This window comes from Dermacentor albipictus, chromosome 1 (genome assembly GCF_038994185.2).
Source record: "Dermacentor albipictus isolate Rhodes 1998 colony chromosome 1, USDA_Dalb.pri_finalv2, whole genome shotgun sequence".
Classification (NCBI taxonomy): Eukaryota; Metazoa; Arthropoda; class Arachnida; order Ixodida; family Ixodidae; genus Dermacentor; species Dermacentor albipictus.
The window spans coordinates 293,033,723-293,059,626 of NC_091821.1; the positions used below are offsets into that span (position 1 = coordinate 293,033,723).

Consider the following 25,904-nt stretch of genomic DNA (forward strand, 5'->3'; position numbering starts at 1 on the left):
CAGTGGTGCCTAAATCGACCGCTGTGCAGGTGTCTTCACATTCTAATAAAGCATGCTCCATCGTTTCCCCAGCTTTACCGCAGCAAGCACATGCTTCTTCTTCCTTCTGATATCTCGCTTTATAGGTGCGTATTCTAAGGCATCCCAATCTTGCTTCGAAAAGTAATGAGCTTCCCTTTGAGTTATCATAAATTGTTTCTATTCAGAGACCTGGAGTTGGAAGAATTGGGGATAAAAGTTGATGGAGAATACCTTAGCAACTTGCGATTCGCTGATGATATTGCCTTGCTTAGTAACTCAGGAGACCAATTGCAACGCATGCTCACTGACCTGGAGAGGCAAAGCAGAAGGGTGGGTCTGAAAATTAATCTGCAGAAAACTAAAGTAATGTTTAACCCATTGGCTTCCGCAGCCGGCGATCCGCCGGCCGCACCGGCTGAGGCCAAAGTCACTTTGGCCAGCGAATCTCCGGCCGCTCAGGGTATGGTATGTTTCGGGTTTTTTTCGATAGATGGCAGCACAACACAGCTTGTGTAGTGATTGATTCATGTGTTTTCCACCAGATGGACATAGTTGTCCACTGTCTGAGGTCAGTTTTGTTGTTTTTATCGACAAAAAGTTCGCACTCCCATCTCATTCCAAATGTGGCGTCGCTGAGGAAGTGCGCTTTGACGGCGGAAGAAATTCTCAATCTTGTGTTCGAGAGTGATGACGAGAGTGACAGCTGCGATGAAGAGGATGTTGTGTCAGATGACGAGAGTGACCGGATTACGGACAGTGACAGCGACAATGAAGACAACTTGTGTTTAGCGCAAGATCCATGCGACTCTCGGCCACCATCTCCGAAGGCGCGAAAACTAGAAGACTGGCAATGGGGAGCAGCTGACACAGTGGAAAAGGTTGTGAAGAGCACCTTTTGTGGTCAACCGGGCATCAAACGAGCCACAAGTAGGTGCAAATCCCAGTGCTCTGGCAATGTTCAACGCTCTCCTCGGAGACGAAATTTGGAGCACCATCGCATTACACACAAATGCCTTTGCATGCGAGAAACAGCGTTTGCATCCCGATCCCAGTTGGCATGAAACAATACCGGATGAAATGAAAGCTTACTTCGCCATGTGTGTGTTGATGAGCCAAGTGAAAAAAAGCACTATTCAATCTTACTGGTCAACAAGAACTGTTATAAGCACACCATTTTTTGCTTCTGTGATGTCGAGGCAGCGTTTTTGGGCACTCTCAAGATATCTGCATTTCTGCGACAACTCTCTCCCTCAAAGTGGAGATAGGCTGTGGAAGTTGCGCCCTGTGCTCGACCACGTACTGAAATGCATTGACACAGCCTATGATCCGGAAGAGTGTCTGGCAATTGATGAAAGCCTTATGAAGTTTCGTGGTCGGCTCTCCTACGTCCAGTTTAACCCCTCGAAACCGGCAAGATTTGGCCTTAAGTTCTACAAACTGTGCGAGTCTTCAAGCGGCTACTGCCTGAAGTTTTCGATTTACACAGGAAAAAGTGAGAAGACTCCAGTTACCGCTGGATTGTTGTGCAGTGAGGCAGTTGTAATCGACCTTCTAGAAAACCGTCTGCCCGATGGCCACACAGTGTTTATGGACAACTGGTATTCTTCGCCACCTAAAGGAAGCTGGTTCGAATGCTGTCGGCACAGTCCGCCTTCACCAAAAGAACATGCCGAAGGATTTCAAGGCGAAGCTGCAAAAAGGCGAATGCAAGTCCCTCTTTGCGCGAGGCATCATGGCCCTCACTTGGCAAGACAAAAAGCAGGTCACAATGCTGTCAACCTGCCACAGTTCAACGGGTCTCACTGATACCGGAAAAAAGGGTCGCAAGAATGGCTTGCCAGTTCTGAAGCCGCAGGTTGTAATCGATTACAACGAGGCATGGGTGGAGTGGATCGCGAGGACCAACAACTGGCTTCCTTTCCAATTATGCGAAGATACGCCAAAGGCTACAAGAAAATCTTCTTTTATATTATGCACATCGCTGTTTATAACAGCTACGTTTTATCTGCCAAAGCATCAGGCAAGCGGCTCCACTACACAGACTGGAAAGTGAACCTCGCAGAGGAGATTCTCGAAGCGGCCGTTTTGCCCCAGTACCATGGTCGACGTAAGCCGCCTGTCGCGGCTACACCAATGCGGCTGCAGGCTTCCGAGTGGGCTCATTTTCCTCGCAATATCCCACCAAACAAAATCAAGCAGAATCCGTCGAGGCTATGCTTAGTCTGCAAGACCCACGGCAAAAAGTCGGAGCGCCGATGGGAATGTGAAAAATGTGAAGTTGCACTTCGCATGCCTGTGTGGTTCAAAGCTTTCCATACACGCAAATCATATTAGGCGGGATGATGCAGCGAGCCCTTCCGAATGGAATAAAGTAAATTTTGTTTCTCTACGAGGTGTGCAGCGGAGTTTATCACTTTTTTTCAAGAGCGGCTCGCGCGCCCAACGCGCGTCGCTTTTTCCGCATGGAATACCAGGCAGGAAACGCGGCGGAGGGCGCGGAAGCCAATGGGTTAACAGTCTCAGAAGAGAACAGCAGTTTACGATAGGTAGCGAGGCACTGGAAGTGGTAAGGGAATACATCTACTTAGGGCAGGTAGTGACCACGGATCCGAATCATGAGACTGAAATAACCAGAAGAATAAGAATGGGCTGGGGTGCGTTTGGCAGGCATTCTCAAATCATGAACAGCAGGTTGCCACTATCCCTCAAAAGGAAAGTGTATAACAGCTGTGTGTTACCAGTACTCACATATGGGGCAGAAACCTGGAGGCTTACGAAAAGGGTTCTGCTGAAATTGAGGACGACGCAACGAGCTATGGAAAGAAGAATGATGGGTGTAACATAGTTGGAATCAAGAAAAAGAAATGGGCTTGGGCAGGACATGTAATGAGGAGGGAAGATAACCGATGGTCATTAAGGGTTACGGACTGGATTCCTAGGGAAGGGAAGCATAGCATGGGGCGGCAGAAAGTTAGGTGGGCGGATGAGATTAAGAAGTTTGCAGGGACGACATGGCCGCAATTAGTACATGACCGGGGTTGTTGGAGAAGTATGGGAGAGGCCTTTGCCCTGCAGTGGGCGTAACCAGGCTGGTAATGATGATGATGATAATGATGATGATGATGAGCAAAAATGCTGACGAGTTACAGCGAATGATTGAGGACCTTAACAGAGTGAGTGTAAGAGTGGGGTTGAAGATTATGATGCAGAAGACAAAGATAATGGTGAATAGCCGGTCAAGGGACCAAAAGTTCAGGATCGCCAGTCAGCCTCTAGAGTCTGAAGGAGTACGTTTACCTTGGTCAATTAAACACAGGAAACCCTGACCGTAAGAAGGAAATTCACAGAAGAATAAAAATGGGTTGGATCGCATACGGCAGACATTGTCAGCAACCGACTGGAAGCTTGCCATTATCATTGAAAAGGAAGGTGTACATACAATCAGTGCATTTTACCAGTGCTGACATATGGGGCAGAGACTTGGAGACTGACAAAGAAGCTTGAGAACAAGTTGAGGACCGCGCAAAGAGCAGTGGAGTAAAGAATGCTAGGCATAATGTTAAGAGACAGAAAGAGTGCGGTTTGGATCAGAGAGCAAACAGATATAGACGATATTCTAATTGACATCAAGAGAAAAAATGGAGCTGGGCAGGTCATGTAATGCGCCGGTTAGATAACCGTTGGCTCATTAGGGTTACAGAATGGGTACCAAGAGATGGGAAATGCAGTCAAGGATGGCAGAAGACTAGGTGGAGCGATAAAATTAGTGAATTCGCGGGCGCTAGTTGGAATCTGTTCACGCAGGACAGGGGTAATTTGAGATCGCAGGGAGAGGCCTTCGTCTTGCAGTCGACATAAAACAGGTTGATGATGACGATGTCTGTAGCAAGAGAGCTGTACTTTTTCGTCTTCTTTTCCCCCACATCGGGCAGTCATGCATGCAGAGGACGAAACTACCTATGTCATTTTCTACCGTGTTCCAGCACTGCGATCATGCTCTTTCATCCTCTCGTGCCTGCCTTAGTGCTCCTGGTTGTGGTGCTGACTTACACCACTAATCAGGTGTTCTCATGCAGAGCGCTCAAGATCATCCGCTGCGTGAAACGAGACAGACGCAACAGCTTACGCATGAGACCGTCATCGGAAGCACATCACTCAGCTAAAACCTAAGAGAGAGAGAGAAAAAAAAAAGGCAGGGCCCTGGAAGTATTCGATCCCACAACCTTCGCATGCGAAGGTGGTGGGATCATTCCCCACCTGCAGCAAGTTGTTTTTTCATCCACTTTCATTTCCAGTAATTTATCGTTTCTTTATTTCATTTATTAAGCACAAGTAATTTCCCCTATGTTGTCCTTGGTGTCAGTGTTTGTTGGCTTCTTATGATATGACTAATAAAATTCGGGCCCCTCGGTTAAACCCCTTCTTGTTTAATAACCCACCCTTGGTTATACATATTTGGTTATGATAGACAGAAGTACAGTTGGCGCTTGTGGGGCCTATGTTTGCAGGTCCTCCAGCATCCCCTTGTTAGACTCCATGGTGGGTGGCTCGCGTTCCTGCCAAAACAATATTAGTTGCATAGCTTGGTCTTTTCTCACGTTACCCGATCGCCCCCAGAAAAGGGAGCACACCATTTTCTCGATACCATGTTATTAACAGCATTAGACCAGAAAAGCCAGTGAGAGCATTCTCCCTTCCTCGTTGCTAAGTGCTTGACAGACACAATAAGGGCCAGCTATAATGCTATGAAATTGGCTAACGGTGACCTTCTTCTTGAACTCTAGAATATCAAACGACATGAGAAACTGAAGAACCTAGACTTTCCTTTCACTGTGACCGCACACCACACTATAAACATCAGTCGTGTTGTAATTTCGGATGATTTGCTGGAGCTAATGGAGACGGAACTACATTAGAGAGATGGAATCACTAGAATGTCGTCAGTGTCAAGTGAATTTTTATATTTTTGTTTACAAATACCTCACAGGCTCCATGGAGGAGTATTATGTGAGGGGGACTAGACAATAATTTTTTACAAGAACACGAAAACAAACAATAGAAATTCAAGAACCAGGTATTATACAATGGTAAAATGTAGTAGATATGGTGTAACATTATAATAATAGAATACTTAGTAGGTGTTATACAAAATTAAGTGGGCCTACAAATATCCCTATAAAATCTATTAACATGATTTCAAGTGATCATGTGGTTAGCAAAAACACTCATAGATGGTTAGTATTTTATTTCTAAGTGCCATATGGTCATGAATACAGACATCATCGTAGAGGTCATTCCATTGACCAAATGCACGTGGAAGCATAGATGTGTTAAAGGCTCGGGTATGGCCAAAAAGACAAGTAAAGCTATGTTGATTATGAAGCCTGCGAGATATGCGATGTGGTTTTGATAGTGGCAAGTTATTTGCATGCACACCGTAGACTGTCTTATGAAATAAACAGAGAGTGGCTGTCTTCCTACGTGATTCCAAGGATGACAGTGATAATGAGAGAATTAACATGAGTCATGGTGGAAAGGAGATTCTGATCAAGCACCTCATTCTAACCTTTGGCTCAAGTGTACTTCCCGAGTCTATCGAGGCAGGATATGTAAAGATCAAAGTCGGGCCATATATCCTTAGTCCCCTTTGATGCTTCAAATGCCAGAGGTTCGGCCACAGTTCACAAAGCTGTCGAGGTCAACTGACTTGTGCCAAATGCAGTGCTTCTGAAACACGTCTGAATAATGTAAGAATACTCTGCATTGTGTAAATTTGGATGGGGACTGCATTCTCGCGTTCATGCCCATCATGGAAAAAGAAATTGTACAATCAAAGTCAAGGAAAATATTTCATTCAAGGAGGCATGTAGACAGGTATTATACCTGCCCAAGAACAGCTTTGCCTAAGTGGCGCCATCTCCCCTCCCTCCCCTGGCAAGTGCAGCTAGTGCCCCGCCGCCTCCCAGGAGAAGGGGCCTTCGACATCCGGGCTGGTGGCCTCAAGGGTCTTGTCTATTGAGATGAGGCCTTCACGTCAAACACAGCGCTTGCAAGGGTGCGTGTCTAACGTCCCGGAAGAGACGATGGACACATCTTGCAACCAGATGGCACTGCCAGCACCTAAGGAGTGGCGAGCCTTTCTCAACCATTCCAACAAGAAAAACATCGCATCACAGTGCCTAGAAGGGGCCCCGTGAGATAATCTCCATCTCTTAAACACACAGCACAAGCACTTTTCTCTTTATGGAGACGCAAATACTACAATGGAATGTTAGAGGACTTCTTCCTAACCTCGATGATATTAGAGAACTCTTACACAAACATAATCTAAACTTGCTGTGTGTTCAAAAGACACTATTGAAAACCACACACACAAACTTTCTTCAATACACAATCTATCATAAAGACCATGATGAGATGAACGCGTCGTCTTGCGGTCTCGGGCAATTCTTTTTGCGAGCAACGTCGATTCGGGCAAATCTTTTTAATAAGTTGGTTATGGTGGATCCACACGACGGACGAAATCCGTCTTTTTCGCGACGGACGGCGCATCACGTGACTATGCATCACGGATTTGTGCCGTCCGCGCGTAGTCCGCGACCCCCACGGACGGAAAATGCCGAGCTATTTTTCGCATCCGGATTTTGGGGGTCCAATGCTGCGGATTTAGCCTAGCATGCTCTACAGTCTGGCAACAAGCACGGCTTTGGGATCTTTCTGAAACAGCTTCATCGCTGCTGACACCATTCGTGTCCAATTCGGACAAAACAACAGCCATTGCGGCCAACCGTCGTTTCCTTTCGACCTCCATTTTCATTCAGAGTGAAAAACATCTATGACAAAGTGTTTGTTACACCGATGGCGCCATCTAGAGCGAGTAGAAACAAGCAATCATGTTAACTTACGGCCACTGATATCCGCCCGGGCAGCCGCAACATCTTCGAGGCCATGTTCAGCCAATACAGCCACTCTAAGCCTACACGCCGAGAATCTGAGTATCGCTTTCGGAAACGGTGCCCACTCATCACGAATACATTGCTATCGAAGCTTCTGGACACAAATTTAGGCCTAATACAATCCTCAGTTTGAAAGTTACGGGCCACACAGTGGACGACGACGACTTGACAGGTTCGAGGCTGACGGCAGTCGCTTCGGGTGGTGCCGCCATCTTCATTTTTCCGGCGCGGTCGTCTGCTCAGTCCGTCCGTCGTCTGGATGCGCTTCGCAGCCGGACGGGCGGTGGAATAAGCGTCCGCGGCACAGATTTGCGCGGAGCCGTCCGTCGTGTGGATACACCATTACTGTATGTTTCATTTATGTACCTCTGAATTTACATCTTGGGAAAACTGACTTCTGTAACCTCATTGATCAGTTTCCTGAACCCTACATACGCATGGGAGATTTTAATGTTCACAACATGATGTCGGGAGATTGCCATTGCGACACAAGAGGTCGACTCATTGAAAATTTTCCTCTGGCATCTGGTGCATGCCTGTTTAATTATAAGAAGCCGACCTATTACAACGTTCAACACAAATCATATTCGTCGATAGATCTAGCAATTGGCTCTTCTGCCCGACCTGGAATGGAATGTCATCAAAAATCGCTTTGGAAGTGACCACTTTGCTGTAACTTTAAACTTTATAATGCAGCATGACAACTTTCCTTATATTCCTCGATGGAAATTAGCATCGGCTTACTGGGAGCATTTTAAAGAATCCACTTACTTACCAGGACATTTTATAAAAAATTTTAGTACAGTGAAACCGCGTTAAACCGTAGTTGGCCGGAGCTCGAAGAAAGTACGTACTAAACGGCAGTACTGTTTAACCGAAATAACATGAGATCGCCCACTTACCTGTCGAAAACGGAACTCAGAAAGAGTGCGATTAAAGGGGAAAAAACATGCAGTATTTATTCATTTCACGAGACAAAAGTGTTATTTTCGTTTGATGCCGCAGCGGCCTAGCACGGCGACAGTGGCCTCAAACTTTCTGAAGCTGCGTGCCAGCTTTTCAGCCAGCCCCCTCTTCTCGGCAAACACTCACATGGTAGATTCCTCATTGGCGTTACGTATTCTCTGTGCACGCACGCAGTAGTGCTGCAGACGTCCCGGGGCACCTTTTTCATTGCCGGGTGCCGGAGTTTGGAATACTTTTCGTTTGGAATAGTTACGTTATTGCACCCCTGTTCTTGCCGCAACGATTGCATTCATGAGGCTGGCGTAACGCCAGCTTCTGCCACTGTCGGGCCTGAATCGCCCGTGCTGTCGCTTTCCGTGTCATCCTCATCACTGTCGCTAGTCGACACTTCGGCAACAACAGAGGCAACGATGGCGAAAAGTCGAGCCTCGTAGCCGACATCTCTTCGCGGACGCAGCAGCGCTGCCGAGCAACTTCTTCGCATCCCAAATGCCGCACACCGTAGTCAACAGCAGATCCCTGTCGCATGCTAGCGCCGACTTCATGTCACGTTCGATAGCACAGATGATGTCTAATTTTTCTTCTATGCTGAGCACCCGGTGTCTTTTTTATCCGAGCTTCGGCATGACGCAAGTCCTCGCTTGCACGACGCCACAACGCTCTCTGGCACAGCGTCGAAATGATGTTGATGTTGATGTGGCTTTAGGCGCAAACGCACAGGGCGCTTGGAGGCCGTTGTTTCTATCTCTGAGGCTTGTTCTGCCGGGCCACCCGATGGAGACGACACACCGCCGTGTTTGCACGACAAAAAGTGGAAACCCTAAGTCTTAACCGATGCGTACGCAATAAGCTGGTACGGTTTATGTCGATACAAAACACATTATGTTCAATGGCTGCTGAGTCGGGGATTTGACTTTACTACTTTTAAAACGAAACTACTGTTTAAGCGGGTACGGTTTAACGAGGTTTTACTCTATAGATGATGCTGTTGCATATTTTAACACTTTTATTATTGATGCAGCCAGAAAGTTCATTTCACAGACAAGTGGTGCTTCACTTAAAAGACATGTTCTCTAATGAAACGAAGACTGCAAAGATGCACGGAAGAGGCAGTATAAAGCATGGGGCATACTGCTTAGATCGCCAATTGGGAAAAATGTCATTGCTTTTAAGCACACTTATTTGCAGGGATGGCGGACACGACTTCAGGCAAAGAGAGAAAGCTGGGTGAGATTCCTCTATGGTATAAGCTGGTACACGTAAGAGGCGAAAGTGTGGAATGGCTGAAGAAAACTAAAGGGACAACAAATCCATCCATTGCCTCCGGTGAATGACCAAGGTATTACCTCGCAAGAGCAGGCAGACTCTTTTGGCGAGCACTTGAGCGTGTGTCAAGCTCAATCCGTTATTCACAATCCTTCCTGAAATATAAACAAATAGAAGAATGTACACCATTCATACAAAAATGGCAGCAGAACAAACCATATAACCGTCCTTTCAGTATTGCCCGAATTGAGAGTTGCCTTGGTCACTTGCAAGAGCTCTGCACCCGGACCCGACATGATTAATACCGTACACACTGATACACTACTCGCACTTCTCAGCACTATTTGGGCTGTCGGATACCTTTTGTCCACATGGAAAGAAGTGATTATGGTCCCCGTTTTGAAGCAGAGTAAATACCCTTCCTCAGGTGCAAGTTACCACCTCACAAGTTCCCTTTGTAAGCTTTTTGGAAAAAATTGTTCATTATTGACTCATACATTTCCTTGAACTGCGCAAAATGCTTGATCGCTATCAGTGTGGCTTCAGAGGAAGGCGGTTCACATCTGATCACCTAGTGCACATCAAAGAAAATGTTTGTGCCGCATTTCTGCATAAACAGTTTTTCTCATAAGTATTCTCCGATATGGAAAAGGCCTACGACATAACACAGCGTTACCAAATCTTGAGAGACTTGTCGGGAATGGGCATCCATGGAAGTATGCTAAACATAATGGAAAGCTATTTGTCTAATTGTACCTTCCGCATCAAAATTGGCAGTGTGTGCTCAGATCCATTTGCACAAGAAACTGGTGTACCTCAGGGGTGCGTGCACTCAGCTGCGCACTCTTTATCGTTAAGATGAACATGCTCCGTGCTTTATTACCACCAGCTGTTTTTGATTCTATCTGCGTAGATGACATACAAATAGGTTTCAAATCCTGTAACCTTTCAGTGTGTGAGAGACAAGTACAGCAGGGCTTGAACACGGTGTTTAAGTGGACGGACTAAAACAGGCTAGTACACGACGACCACTTCTCTTGTTTACATGCAAGGCCCACGAAGAACATTACAAAAGCGGTTAAGGTGGAAGCTTGTGTACTGCAGCAACCATAAAGCAATCATCAATGTGGTGCAATGCTTAAATAAGAAGTGGCAGAATTATCCATTTGCAATAAAATAATCATTTAGAGAGCGATAAAAAATTGCAATCGCACAAGCTGTAATAGGCCATGCCAAGGGCTCTTGTAGCAAGCTTTCCTTTTCTTTTGTGGGAACAAAGTTCGTTTTTTGTAGAAATAAAAGAATTAGGATCGTTTCATATTGTGTTTGGTAAGGTAATTGGGGGCCACTTTTTCCAACTTGTCTTTTGAGGTTCACGCAGAATGCCTTGGATCTATGCAGAGCGCCCGCGTGTGCTTGAAGGCCCGACCTAGGCCCATCAGCGAACAGGCCCGTGTCCGGTCCGGGCCCGCGGCTTCAGGCCCGAGCCCGGCCCAGGCTCGAGGGCATCAGGCACAGGCCCGCCAAAAATCACCTTATCCGACCAGGGCTTTCGGGTAAGCCCGGGCCTGTGCAGTTCTCTAAATTCAGACATGCCAGCACTTTAGCGCTGACAGCCCTTCCCCGCACCCCCTCTTACTTTTTGTGTGTATTGATGAGTCCTTACGTTTTAATGAGCCCTTCCCCTGTGGACGCTATCCTGTATTTGCCTGTGCGCTCACCGATACTTTCATCCGGAAGTGCAATAACAGGAAGTGGAAAACAAAACAAGAAACGACATAGATTTCATACTCTGTGCCGACCCTAGCATAGTGCTGGATGTGTTAGTTAGGGTAAGGGGCATTGGTCATTTAGTGAGGTCTAAGATTGCTCTTATTTTGTAGGGAGAAAGCAAAATCAGAAGAAACAGGCTAGCCTGGGTGCAGGGAGGGTGAAAGCACATGAATTCAGACTGGTATTCTCAGACATACATGCAGTCTTAGAACAGGAAGGTGAAGATAACATAAGAGCTAATAAATGCAGCCATGACTAGACTGATTTCAGAAGCAGCAATCGAAGTGGGTGGTAAAGCGCCGAGGCAACAAGTGGGTAGGCTCTCCTGTGTAACAAAGGACCTAATAAAAAAAACAACAAAACATGTCTAGCTCGGGGGAGACCGAACTGTCCAAGCTGATTAACAAGGAAGAAAGTAAAGACCAGACCAGTGCTTGCATTGGCGCCTCGTGAGTAATGGCGGTTTGCATCGGCAAGAGACGCATGCTCACTTGACGCACTTATAACCATCTTGGCAGGCATTGTTTGTTTTGTTTTTTTGCTTTGAAATGCTTAAATATTTATAAAAGTAATTGTTTTAATTTTTCTAGAGTTCTTAAATCAGTGTAACAAAAGGAAAGAAAAAAGCACTTTCTCACACAACATAAATCAGCCTCACTGAGAATTGATTGTACCATGCTGTTGCTGCATAGCCAGGCACACAGCAACACGAGGCAGCCTGAGCACTGATGTTTGTCTGATCTCTGCGCTCACGCTGCACGAGCTGTTCCGCACCGTCTGCGCGTGGTCTGGGCTGGAGTGCAATTCAAAATTGTAACGTCGGAAAGATTGAGGAAGCAGGGGCCTAGCATGAAATCAGTGCCAAGGAAACTTGGCATAAGAAATAGTAAGATGTATTTAGCGAAAATATAAGCACGGTCAAGTCATCAGCAATTTCAGTGATTTCGTAAAGGCAGTAGAGGACTGACCAGTACCGAACACAGAGCAACCAGGCAACCTTGATTGCAAGTAGTGATGAGCAGGATACAGAAGCTTCATGTGTAACTAGCTATGAGGTTACAAGAGACGTGTAAAAGCGGCAGGAGAAGATGGAATAGCAATCTATCAAATAAGCTAACAATATCAAAGATGGAGGGAGTATTATATATGAACGGGGCCCTGAACCACATTCTTTTAAAGCCTGAAAAACACCTTCATACGAGTATACCTCCCAAGAATATATTGCCGAAATAATTTTTCAAAAAGACATCGTATTTACCCAATCCTAACGCGCCCTCGATTTTAACGCACACCCGTTCGCCGTGACCTAAAGAAAGAAAAGTCCTTTACAGTATCGTGCACCTCATTCTTTCATATAGAAATACAACTTTCTCTCATTTGGAAAAAAACAAAAGATTTACTCCCAATGCATTAAAGTTGCGATAAATAAAGGAAGTCGCAGTTTTGCCCTACAGCCAAAGCATCGATTACAATAGCACACTAGTAGACAGCTTTACAAAAAATTAGGATAGTAGTTTTATCAGCCATATAAACTTTTGAACATTCACTAACTAAATTAACAAGCTTGGCGTCAAGCATGCACAAGCAAACAGGAATACGTCTCACTCAGTGACCGTGGAAACTCTTTAAACACTGGAGTGAGGAAGTGTGGTAGCAGGAGGGAAGGAATTGACTTTTGTGCGGCCTCTCACTTCGATGCGAACTAGGGGACGAGAACGCAGCGCTCTGCGCCTATATGCGTAGACTCTTGTCTCCGTCGCAGATCGCTTTCAAGATAGGGGCCGCGTGGCCCCGCCGTATGTAGCAGCCGCCGGTGTAGAACGCTTCTCCTGTTTGTGCCAGTTCCGCACGCATGTTTCGGGAACTCCGAACGCCAGTGGTGTGGCCCGATTTCCGTCCGTCTCTGCACACGTAATCGCTTTCCTTTTAATTGCGGCATCGTGATGAACTCTGCATGTCTTCGCAGTCGGCACTTCCATGCTGATAGAGCAAACGCAGAAAATGGGAAGACAGATGGTGCACTAACCTAAGCCAAAGTAAGCATTGCCTAAGCCATGTACTACAGCAAATGGAGGAAGCTACGGCAGCTAGGCTGGAAGCTCGTATGAGGCAGCCATTTTGAAATGCTGATGGCAGTACGGTAACACAGATTTAGGGTCGTACTCGATTCTAACACGCACGCAACTTTTAGACACGTTCTATCGAGAAAAAAGAGTGCACGTTAGATTTGAGTAAATAAGGTATTATGAGCATAAGTACTTCGAGCACGAGATTTACTTTTGCCATTCGCCCTCAGTGTCTTCTGTTGTGAAGGTTGTGATAAAGTGGTGATGCCCTGCCTACATCAAGAAGCATCGCGCTGTTATTTATACTAAGCAACTGTGCGTACCTGTAAGTGCACGACAGATCTGAAGTGTGCGCTCATGTGCTCCAGCTAGCCCGTGCTACTTGGTGTGGGCCAGCTTAGTCCCGCACGGATAGTAGGCAAATTCAGTTTGCGCACTTCGTAGCATTCCATACGAAGCACTATGCACTCTTGGCCAGGAGCGAGCACATACTGGCACGTTCCTTGTAGATACTAACCGCTATTCATCGCAAGGTGCGGCAGGCATGGTGTACATGTGATTCATGGTAAGGGTTGTAAAAGCGCACCCTAGACAAGGACAACAGAAGGAATAAAACGATGACACAGCGCTGTGTCGTTTTATTCCTTCTGTTGCCCTTGTCTTGGGTGCGCTGTTACAACCCTTACCATGAATCCCAACCAAGTGGCCCAACTTGCCGTTCTGATGGTGTACATGTGGTCTGGGCTTAGAGGGACACTAAAGGCAAGTATTAAGTCAATCTGAAGTGACGAATAATGCTCGAGAACGTCTAATGTTGCAAACAGTATTATTGCAAACAGAGCTTTAGTAATCACGAAATTAAGGTAAATGTGGGAAACCATTTGAGGCTCCCCCGGTACATTCAAGTACTAGCCCGATAATGTAGGCACTCCTCATTATATTTGTCATTAGTACAGTCAAACCCCGTTACAACGAACACCACATTAACGAACATTTCAGATTAACGAACTTTTATGAAATCTCGTGCCGACTGCTTATAGTTTCAATGTAAAAACATTTCACTACTACGAACTTCAGAATAACGAACATTTCAGAATAACGATCGTTATTTAATTTCCGTGTCTTCTTAACAACACCTCAGTACTACGAACTCATATCCCGAAATGCGAGGATTCTTAGATTTCAGTGTATCCGTCACGGCAGTCGGAGCTCTAAGCTAGCAGACGACGCAGCGCGAAGAGCGGGGGCCGCCTTGCAACTTGCTTCCCGCAAAAACCTGAGATGGCGCGGAAGGAGAAAGATGCGGGCGGAGACTTTTTTTTTTCCTTCTCCACGGAGGTCCTTCTCCGTTGTGGAGGCAACGACGCACCAGGTTTTGTGAGTGGAGAGGCGGGGAGCATGGGCTCGTAAAACCTGAGACGGTGCGGCAGAAGAAAAAAAAAAGTAGTAATTAACGCTGAAGTGGGCCTTTTTATTTTTTTCCTGTTGCGGAGGTGACAACGCATCACGTTTTTCTTGCTTGTTTTCTCAGTTGTTCGCGTGCTGTCACCCGTATCAGGCCTGTCCATCTTGTTTTTCTTCTGGTTATATTATTGTGTTAGAAGTGCGTGCCGGCGTTCGCGTTGCCATGAGCTCAACAACTCTAACCACGGCGAAGAAGCGAAAGCAGTTTTCTTTGAGCGAGAGAGTAGAGATTCTTCGCGAGATAGAAGACGGGAAGAAACAATCTGTCGTGGCTAAAGAACGTGGAGTGGCGCGGTCGACGATCGCCACGATTCTCAAAGATAAGGAGAAAATCTTTAAGCACCAGCAAGAATCTTGCTGCACGTTACGGCAGCACCCGAAGACCGCGACGAGTCCGTGTCGGCCACAGATGCGTTGGACTGCTTGCGAAAACTCCGCATATTTATAGCCAAAAGCGGCACAGCGACCGAAGGCGTGCATAAGAATGCGGACGGTCTGGAATCGTTCGTGCTGCAGAGTCTGTGCTGCACCCGTCAGAAGACGATCACGGACTATTTCAAATAAATGTGCCTTGTCTGACGATCACGTGTGCATTGTGTGAGAAACGAGTTCAAGCAGGTACCGTTTCAAAGGTAGGACGCTTGCGTTACTGAAATGCTATTGTTATGGCTAATTTTTGGGCTTTCACTATAACGACCTTTCAGAATAACGAACATTTTCCCGCGGTCCCCTGAAGTTCGTTGTAACGAGATTTCACTGTACTAGCTACGGAAATATCATTGCATTATAAGAAGGTAGAAAATGCTACTTGTCCAGTTCTATTTGATTTTTCAGAGGAAAGAACTCATTGACGTTACCCTTGACAATAATTCAGGCGGTCGAAGGGTTTCATTTTCACTCGATTCTGCGCCGCCTGCGCCGCCTGCGCCTTTGCGTTTTAGTGGTTTCAGTATTGCGTAGTGCTGCCCCAGTTCTGCTGGCTCGTGAAACTCGCATAAACTGCAAGTAGTAGAGAATTCCTCACCCATGTGATGTTGCAGGATGCCCAAATGGTCCACACCACTTGACCACTTCACCAAGAGCAGCTGCAGCGATGAATCAAATGCCTTTGTCTTGGTTCAGTTTCTCTATGGTCAAGTATTTGCGTTTTGTACAAAGAACCGTAGCATTGTCTGTTGGGCACCGTTTTACTCACCGACGGCAGAGAAGAGCAGTGGTGTGGCATATGCAACGTCACTACTCCCTGCTCGGGGGCAGGCGACTTGAATTGCGCTAAAAGTATGCACACTCTTCAGACACGACATTCTCATTAACGAAGTCTTTTCTTGGCACGAAACAAGCACTGCAAGGTTTCTGGAATGGTTTTTTAACAGTCCACGTTGACTTAGTATTTGCCTTTAGTGGCCCTTAAAAGGGACACTAAAGGCAATATGCCCCCCCCCCCCCCCCCCCCCCTCTTTGGGCAAATTACAACCGTAAATGCAAAGTCGACATATCCGTTCCCAGCGGTGGACCTTTCTCGGACAGCCTTATGTGCCGGTAGCTCTGTTGCATGGCACTGCTGTTGTTGAAAATGGCCATTGTGCTGCACCCGTCCACAATGAATGATCAACAAAGTGGGATTTGTTTTCTATGGAGCAAGGGATGAATGTCTATCGTAATCAAGAACACAAGTTTCTGGGTGTTCTGTATGATAAAAAGTTCAACTTTCTCACGAAACATTAATAGTCTTTAAATTAAAGCAAACAATGCACTTAACATCCTCAAAGTCCCGCAAGCGCTGGGGCTCTGACCATAAATGCCTGTTGCACATCTACAGCATTTCGGTATGCAGCCTGTTAGACTACAATAGCATCATGTATGGTTCAGCCAGGCAGTCTTTCATGCGACGACTTGATCCAGTTCATAACCTTGGACTACGACTGACAAGTGAGTCTTACATAACATCACCTGTCTAGAGTTTATACGATGACTGTAATGAGCCTCTTTTACAGCAGTGTAGAGTGCTACTAACTTTTTCCTACATGCTCAGAATTCAGTCATTACCACAACACATATGCTACAACGTCGTCACACAGTGCAACTTACACTTACACTACACAAATAAACCGAACATGATTAGACCGCTTCTTCTGCGAGATGAGAACTATTGTTTCGATTATGACAGTCCTCATGAGGTCCTTCAGGTTGCTTAAAGGCAACAACGATTACACCCGTGGTGTGAGTTCATACAGTTATGTGATTGAGCATTGGCACCTCTAAAGAAAAATGACACCCCACATGAACACACCATACAAGAATTTCGTGCTCTTCAGGACAAATATCAAAATTACATTGAATTTTACACTGATGGCTCTAAAACAAAAAAATATGTGAATGTGGGAGCCATGACAAAAAATTCGAAAACAAGCATTCGATTACCACAGCATGCCTCTGTTTGCACGGCCGAAGTCTACGCAATATGGACTGTAGTACAAAAGGTCATCGCTGACAAACACGAAAACACAGTCATATACACTGATTCCTTAAGCACACTGAAGGCTCTAGATGTGAAATCCGAATGAGAATGCCTGTTAGGGGATATATTAGACATGGTAACATCAAACAAATACGATAGGTCAATTAGTTTTTGCTGTGTGTCAGGCCATGTTGAGATACTGGGTAATCAAGCAGCTGATAGATGCGTATCAATGGCAGTATACAAAGACATAACAAACACAACAATTCCATATAAATATAGTATCCGTGCGATTTGGAAGGCCTTGAGGTCAAAATGGCAGCATGAATGGGGCCATTGTACAAGCAACAAGCTATGTCTTGCTAACCCCATAATTGGCCAGTGGAAGCCGTGAAGCCACCAGTAACCGTTCTGTGAGGTGATCCTGTGTCGACTTGGGATTGGACACACATCTGACACAAAATTTTCTTCTTTGAAAAGAAAACCCACCAACTTGCAAAAAACGCCACGAACCTCTTACAGTGATGCACATCCTTATGCCCACACATTGAAACACAGAGACAGAAGCTTTTACACAACCTGTGTAATGTATCTTTACACCCTGCCCTACTACTGGCAGATGACTCGCTAGTGCCATTTACTAATTTGTTAAACTTTTTAGAAAAAGCTGGTTATTTACACCATCTATAATGTAGCACAGGTTTAACTGCTCAGACGTTGCATTTTCTATTGTCTTGTGACTGGCATGGCACAGCCTTAGTTGCCTTTGCGCCATTGAATCCGAATTAAACAACCAACCACAGTCATTGGTTGTGTTGTTGGCCTAGTATCACAACACTGTCTTTCAGGAACACTGTTGCACATGTCGTGCATCCCAAGGACAATAGTTGGTGTCGGCATCTTTGCATTGATGGCCATCATAGGCGTGGCAGCCAAACTGGGCTATTAAAGGGAAGCTGAAGAGTCTGTCGAATTCAATAAGACGCTCGTATACGGATGCGGGAACCTTATAAACCATGTAGGTCAAATTTGGTTTTTTTTTTTTTCAAATAGGAGCGACGTAATCGTCGGTTGAAATTGCGCTGTAGCTCCGCCCCCCGTCGAATGCCGCGCGCTGCTGCTGACGCTGACGATGCGAGCGGAGACCGGAAACCGCGGTGTTGTGACGTCAACTTTAGTGTTTTGCTCCTTCGCAGCCTGCGCGACCGTGCCTGACCGTGCTTGTTTCTACGTGCGTGCCTTCGTAATCTGCTTCGATCGACCCTGCATTTCTTTGTTGGTGCGTCTGTGTGTATGTAGAGTGGTGGTCAACGTGCGCAGCATCAACTGATGTGGTGGGCCGATCATGCCGTCTTTCTGTGCAGCCTACGGTTGCACGAACACCAGCGGCCGCGACGATGGTGTCTTCCATTGCTTCCCACAAGACAAGAAGCTTTTAAGGAAGTGGGAGGCTGCTGTAAAGCGAAAGAATTTCAAGCCCTCAAGAACAACACTGCTGTGCTCCAACCACTTCCGTGACGACGATTATCACCAGAATTTCCACTAGCAGGCTTTCTAAACGCAGCGCGAAAAGATCGGAGCAACGAAAACAAAGACAGCACGAGTGCGGACTGACTGATGATAACTGGTGTTGGAAGGCCTTATGAATACACGAACTCGCCCAAACCTGGATTTTGATTTACTGCGAGCTTCTTCATGTTAGCACGCTGAACGGAAGGTGCATGTTTATTTTCCGCCCTCGACGCAGGTTTCGTCGCAAAGCGCCGCGAATTTTCTATTTGCGCGTGTGTTGTAAAACAGCCTGCACGCAGCTACCATAACGCAGTGCAAATGTAGAATTTGCATGTGCTGGAAAGCCGGCGCACGCCAGGACGCTACGCTCCCCCCTTCTCTCGCGCACAGCGAGAAACCGACCGTCTCACGTAGCCGACGGAATTCGCCGCCTTTACGACTTCGGTTACGAGTAGTGTGCGGATGGCGCACAGATGAAGGTCACTACACGTACTGCATGAACCGGGAAGCTTTTCACGCGTTTGAACCGTCTTTGTAGGTTGCCGACAGCTTTGGACAGCGCACAAATGCCGACGATCGCATCCCCGCTTACGTTCCACGAGGAGGCATGCAGGAACACAACACTGCAGTTTGACCGGAAACGAGCTCACTAGATCGGCGAAAGATCGGCGAGATCACTAGATCGCTTTGCAAAAAACATACTCACCAAAGAGCATTTCCAACACGAGGAGATCCCAAGACTTCGCTTTCGTTCTCGTCGAAAGCACTGCTCGCACCAGCATCGTTTGCTTCTTCGAGAGGCCGGCTCTTTGCAATCGGCTCGTACATGTAGGGAGCAACGCCGAACTCTTCAGAAAAACGCAGTCTCTCTGAATTTTCTATTACCTCTTAATTTTCCATTACGGCACCAAACTACCTGGCACCGCGCTTCATGTGGAGCGGCAGCGGCCGGTCGCTAAAGTTGACGTCACGGGTCGCCCGACCAATCACAGGCGGAAACGAGACGCGCGAGCTGGGCGTGTCCGCTGCTGCACTTTTCGTCGAAATAAAATATATTTGCGCTTTCTTTCGCTCAATTTCGATACGATATTCGAATTCGGAGGGTTGAAAACCATTACGTACACATGTTCACTCATTTTTTCTGGAAAACCTTTCAGCTTCCCTTTAATAGCCAAATTGGGCTATTATGCAGGTTCCCATAGAAAATTTCAAGTTGGATACATGGCTTGATTTGGGCTACTTTTGTCTTAAGGACTTATGACTCCAAAGGACATATGAACACTGACAAAAAATTTGAGAATGCCGGTTTATGAAAAGCCAAAGCTCATTGCTGCTATAAAGACATGTAAAGGCAATCTTTAATGCTGTGTTTTTTGCAATGTTCCTGCTGGGGAGGATGGCATCAAGTCATGGCTGCCAAATTTATACGTCATTCCAGCGTTATGCTCTCTTCTTGTTGTTTTGGTTTCGGTGTCATCTGCTCCCGATTCAAGCATGGTTCAGTAAGAAAAAACGGTGGGGCCGACCGAGTATCTATTTCATGCCAGCTGCTATACAGCGAACTATTACGTCGACTTACACAACAGCTGAAGTAATCGCATGCATGTCGTGTCATTTTCTCCCATGGTCCTTGAATGTCTGTCAGGGGTTCTTCAAAGCCTTTTGCTTGGTTTTTCCGCAAATCACCGCGTTATTTATTTACCCATTAACATTACAAAAAAATCTGCAAGTTTCTTTAAAGAAGAAACGCGATAAGTAGAGTCTGTGTACATGCTCAGCAAACACAAAATGAAATATTCTGCTCCAGTATCACCAAGCATCAGGAATACAAAAAGGAGTGCAGCAAATCCAATGTTCCCCCTGCTGTCTAAGCTTGCTTTGTTCCTACTTGTGCTGCCTCTTTTGAACGCACGTGTCGAACGCGTGTTCAGCCAGGTTTCATTGACAAAGAATGATTTCAGAAACCGCATGTTGAATGAGACACTGCAAGCTCTCTGGTGCAGCAAAAGACGAGGAATGACAGAAGCAGCATAGACAGGCAAACTTAAACAGGCACATGACATAGACAGGCGTAGTTCCTGGTCGTGCTTCCTGCACACACTGCAGTGAATTGCCTTTCCACACTCCGTTTGGTAGCCCAAAGGTGCGTCAGCCAGGCCTAATGCTCGGGTAATTTGGAGCACCTGTGTTAGCCCGAAGTGAATAACACAACAGTGGCGTCACGGGTGACGACATATCACGAGATAGCCAAGAGAAATACGAGCTGAAGACATCCGAATCTCATGTCACTCAGTCAAGTTCGTTGCAGAGCAAGCTTGCCATGTTCCGGTTTGTGTTGGGCATTTTTATAGGTAAAAGACTCTAGGCAACTCAAGAAGACACTAGCTGATATCCGGTTGGCGCCATTTTAAAAAGGGCAGAAGCAGGTCGTACAAATAATAGCATAGTCATTATATTTATTAGAAACTATCCCAAGGCTTTATTCTTTAAAATGCGTTTCTTTAGGTTTCACTCCTAAAAACTCTTCTTGTTTTGACGCTTTCAAGTGCCTTCTATCCTCATCACTGCGGCGTCCCGAGAGCGCAACCCAACGCTGCTCTTGTCCCAATTTTAAAACTTTAGTCCTCTGAACCCAAGAGCAACCAACACAATGCAGCTTGGGGCCTCAATTCTAAACTCTATTGTCTTAATGCATGATGCTGGTGATACAGGCACACGTAGGCAGTACCACTTCAGCCTTTATGTCTAGGCTGCAAAGAAAAACATTTTTAGTGGCACCGCTGGCCCCCAAACTTTTGCTCTCGACTGTACATAGCGTGGCAACAGGTGGTGGTCCCGGCTACCCACTTTAAACTGAATTTGGGATCGCTTTTGTAGAATTCACTTTGTTTGTAGCAAATGACTATGTAAACAGCCTTCACCTAGTATCAGGCCGCTTCGACGACAGAGTATTATGGATAACCTTGCGGAGATTTCGAGGACGGACGAACAAGCGGGTGGGCGGGTGCGTGTATGTATGTATGTATGTTTGTTATGAGCGTTCCTTTTGGAATGGGGCAGTGGGTTGCGCCAACAAGCTCTTGCTATTACCGCGACAGCGTTAAGGAGCTCGTGTCACAGAAAAGCCGGTGTCGTCGGCGTCTGCGGCGTTGGTCGTGAGCGATAAATCTCAGCAGGCACTTCATGAATAAAAAACAACTTGCAAGATGGGCTGGGTGGGAATCGAACCAGGGTCTCCGGAGTGTGAGACGGAGACGTTACCACTGAGCCACGAGTTCGATGCTTCAAAGCGGTACAAAAGCGCCTCTAGTGAACGCAGTGTTGCCTTAGAAATGAGCTGTTTCTAAGGCTCAGGCGTGCGTCGCTTGCTCAGGCGCACATTTCGTTGTTGCGCCGAACACTGCGTTGCTCGACACTCACCGCGTCCGATGCGGGGCGTGTAGTCGCTGCGCCGTAGCCCATTGTCTTACACCCCTTGGCGGGTCGACGGGAACGCTGTCGCGTTCCACTCTTGAAGGCGAGGCTTAAGCGTCTGCTTTGCAGCTGTTATACTGCCTAATGTGCTACCTACGTAAAAAAAAAGAAAAGAAAAAAAAACATGAACTCCCACAACCAACTTTCCTGACCCCCTATTGTGAAATTTGCTTTTGTAGATCTCAGTTTTTTGTTGTTTCCCTACTTTTCTTCCACCAATCTTCCAATCGCCTCTTACTAATCTCTATTGCGAACACGTTTACTTTCCCTCTGCTCTCGCTGAACCCAAGAGCTTCAATGAGGCCAGTGGTGCCTAAATCGACCGCTGGGCAGATATCTTCACATTCTAATAAAACATGCTCCATCGTTCCCTAGCTTTACCGCAGGAAGCACATGCTTCTTCTCCCTTCTTATATTTCGATTTATAGGTGCGTGTTCTAAGGCATCCCGATCTCGCTTCGAAAAGTAATGAGCTTGCCTTTGAGTTATCATAATATGTTTCTTTCCTGATTTCTTTTTTTCCTCTTAAGTAGTAACTCATGGCTGGTTTCTTTTCCATTGCTGCCACCCGTGAGATTTTTCAGCCTCTCTGACTTTTCGCTTGACCTTCTTTGTTGCTGTGTTGCCCACCCTACAGGCCGCATACTTGCTGGTAAGCTTCCTAGTTCTTTTTCTTCACTGTGAATCAATGTTTTTCCTGTACAAATACCTCAACACTCTCCCAGCCCATTTACTTTCTTCCATATTCCTGAGTCGTTCTTCGTAATCAATTTTACTGCGAGCTTCCCTCACTTCAAAACTAGTCCAGCCCATATCACCCTGCACAGCTTCATTTGTAGTCTTCCCGTGAGCGTCCAGTGTGAGGTGTCCCGCTGACCTTTGGTTCCCATCGAGCCCTACTTGTACCCCTGATTTCAAGCTAACAACTGCATTTCCAAAGTAAGTCCTGGAACCACAACACCTTTCCACATACTCCGGAACACCTCGTACCTATTGTATCCCCATAGCACTCTGTGCTTCATTATGGCTGCGTTTTTCTTTCCCTTTACTGTTATTGTTTTTCCTGTGTTTCCATTTATCTATTGCCTTCATTTATACGTATACCAAGGTATTTATATTCTCTTACCCAAGGTATTTCCTGGTCCTGTATTGCCACTGCCTGTTCACTGTTTTCATTGAATACCATAACACCTGATTTTCTAACACTAAATTTCATGCCAAAATTCTCGCCTTCCTGTCCAGACGTTGCAAATCACTTTGCTTGTTAGCTAGCAATACAATGTCATCCGCATAAAATAAACCTGGAAGCTGCTGTTCTGCTAGTGTACCTGCCTGTGTGCATGAGAGATTTAACCTGATATTACTGTATTTACTCGCATAATGATCGCACCCCTGCATTTTGTCATCAAAATTTGCTTTTTTTTATTTCCCGTGTAATGATTGCACCCCGAACTTGCCGCAGAGATATGTCTTGTGCCAAGTCTAGCTAATAATGTTCGTGCTTACCATCTGTGGAATGCTACACGAACAACTCTCCAAGACAAACCAAGACAAACCAAACATTCTTGGTGCACGCAACCAAGAATGTTTGCATGCACCAAACATTCTTAAGCAGATGCCCCATTTTATTCCTTTCATCACTTTCCGCACTTCCATGACAAAAAAAAAAGCTACAACCAAACTTGCCTTTATTATGTGTAGGCTTTTAATGGTTGTGGTCAACACCAACAACAAAAAAAAGGCTCCTTTCGATTCTTCTCGTCTGCACTCGTGGGCACACAACCAATCGCGAGCGAAGATGGTAGCAGCCATGTTTACACTGATACATTAGAAGTGTACCCTATTCATACGCCGACGCTTGTAACACAGCTAAGATAACACAGCATAAGATAAGATATACAGCTAAGATACCCACCTTTAGTGAAAACGTGCCGTATTAGCATAGTAGTGAAGGCAAATGCCGCAGTTTCCGCAGTATGCGTGCCATGTGTTTCTATGTCACTGGCAGCTAAGCGTGCCCATCTGTTTCTGTCCCCCCAAAGTGGACATGGCTACGTTATTGCCGCAAACTTGCCTATATTAACGATATTATTCATTACTGATACGGAAGAAACTGTTTCAATGCACGTAATGTACTCACGAGAAGAAAAAAAAACGTGTTCGGCGTGTTCAGCTTGCTCCGCCGGACGCCATTTTTGTTTTGGTGTCCCGCACTGCATACAGCAGCAGCCGCCTATTTGTTGACCTGTTGTCATCCCGCAGCAAATGCAGGATGAAAAAAAGAATGTTTTTTTTCCGGGAAATTTAGCTTGCATAATAATCGCACCCCTGAATTTGCATAAATTTTTTTTTTTTTTTTACAGAAAAGTGCGATCATTATGCGAGTAAATATAGTACTTCCTTCTAGCGCACTCTTCATCCTCACCATGTACATAGTAAACAGCAGTGGGGAAAACGGGCACCCCTGCCTCAGTCCCTTGTTGATATCAACTTTCTCCTCGCTCCTCCTCCTTTCCCATTCAATGCAGAGGGTATTTTCTAGGTAAATATCTCAAAAGCTGTAGACAATGGTTACCTAAGCCTTCCCCTTCCATAGTATCCCACAAAATGTTGCGGTCAGCGTTGTAGTACGCTCCTGTAACGTCTAAAAAGGCCACATATAACGGCCCGCTTTCTACTCTTGATATTTCAGTACAATGAGTAGGAACAAATAAGTTATCATCAAAACGCCTACCTATTCTGAAGTTCTCCCAAAATGCCATTATTCTCTGCCCATATTTGCACCTTTAATTTGATTGCCTGAATTGCTAGCCTGTATATTACCGATGTAATGGTCAACGGTCTATACACCAGAACACCGTGAATTCAAAGGGCGCCGCCATATTGATGAGCGCCGGTCGCGCCATCTATCCCAAGCGCCGCCAAGTAGCAGGCCTGGGCTGCCACGCCGGGAGATGCGACCCGGCGCGAAAGCGAAACTTGGGCTTTTTAGCTGGGCGGAAGGCGTGGTTCGCGTTTTTTCTAACCTGTCATTTTCGCTGTCTGGATTCAATCAAACTTCAAGACCTCATGCAAGTCCGCAATGGCCACACTGAGTGCTGTGCAGACTGCAGAAGCGAATACATCGGGTAGGTACGCTATTACGTTTGTACAAACCGCGCGCTATATGCTAGAACACGTGTGAGCTTTTCGGCACGTAACCTGTGAAGGAATTTACAGCACTGTGTTGGTGCCATATATTATTAAAGCACGCAGAACACTGTCATCTGCACTTTCAGTTTGGTCTTGTTTGTCATGGTCTCTACTGGGTTGGCCGCGTTTGGCATCCAACTGGCGAGGTCGTTTGACTGCCTGGTTAGCAGACGCCTGCCCTTCACCACCTGCACATTGAAAACAAAATAGATGTTATAGTAAGAAGGGCTGTAGTTCTTTCCCATGCCATCACTGTTGCGAAGATATAAAGTCCTCGCAAAATGAAATAGAAAATACACCAGGCCAATTGTATCGTGCAACCACTTAAGAGTACAACATTCAGAACACAAGCCTGCAGCACTCGAACAAGCAGCATATGATGCTAAACCTGCACTCATTGGAAAATGAGGTACTACAGTAGTTATAATGTTAAACTACATGTGCAGTCAAAGCCCGTATAACAGGGCGAGCATGACAGTTGCAGGTGTTGTACAGTTGCACGAACCATGACAGGGCACATAAAATTACCATCCCTACTTAAAGCTGCATCATCAGGACCCCTTTGGTACAAGACAACAACCGCACCTGCATTCCAAGAAATTAGCCCCACCAACTGCAGCTACCTGGTACCAGACCTGTTTCGCTTGTGCGAGGCCATCGGATTGTTGGCGCTCCCTTAGAAAAGAAAACAGTAAAAAAAGAACTTGTGAGAACGATCAAAATTTTGTTACAAAATACAAGAATAATTAAGCACCT

General features: G+C 46.0%; 1 protein-coding gene and 1 pseudogene across 2 annotated transcripts in view; both read left to right on the forward strand.

Moving 5' to 3' along the window:
* The window catches only part of LOC139054450 (mblk-1-related factor 1-like), a 154,895-nt gene that overhangs the window by 103,539 nt on the left and 25,452 nt on the right, over window positions 1-25,904 (forward strand). The window contains exon 8 of one of the 2 annotated variants that reach the window (XM_070531430.1): window positions 10,611-10,765. The exons of the other annotated variant lie outside the window; for it this stretch is intronic. Within the exon in view, the coding sequence (XP_070387531.1) occupies window positions 10,611-10,765 (155 nt within the window). The remainder of the gene's footprint in view (window positions 1-10,610; window positions 10,766-25,904) is intronic. 2 annotated transcript variants of the gene reach the window in all.
* LOC139054967 (piggyBac transposable element-derived protein 4-like) lies at window positions 1,688-2,355 on the forward strand (annotated as a pseudogene).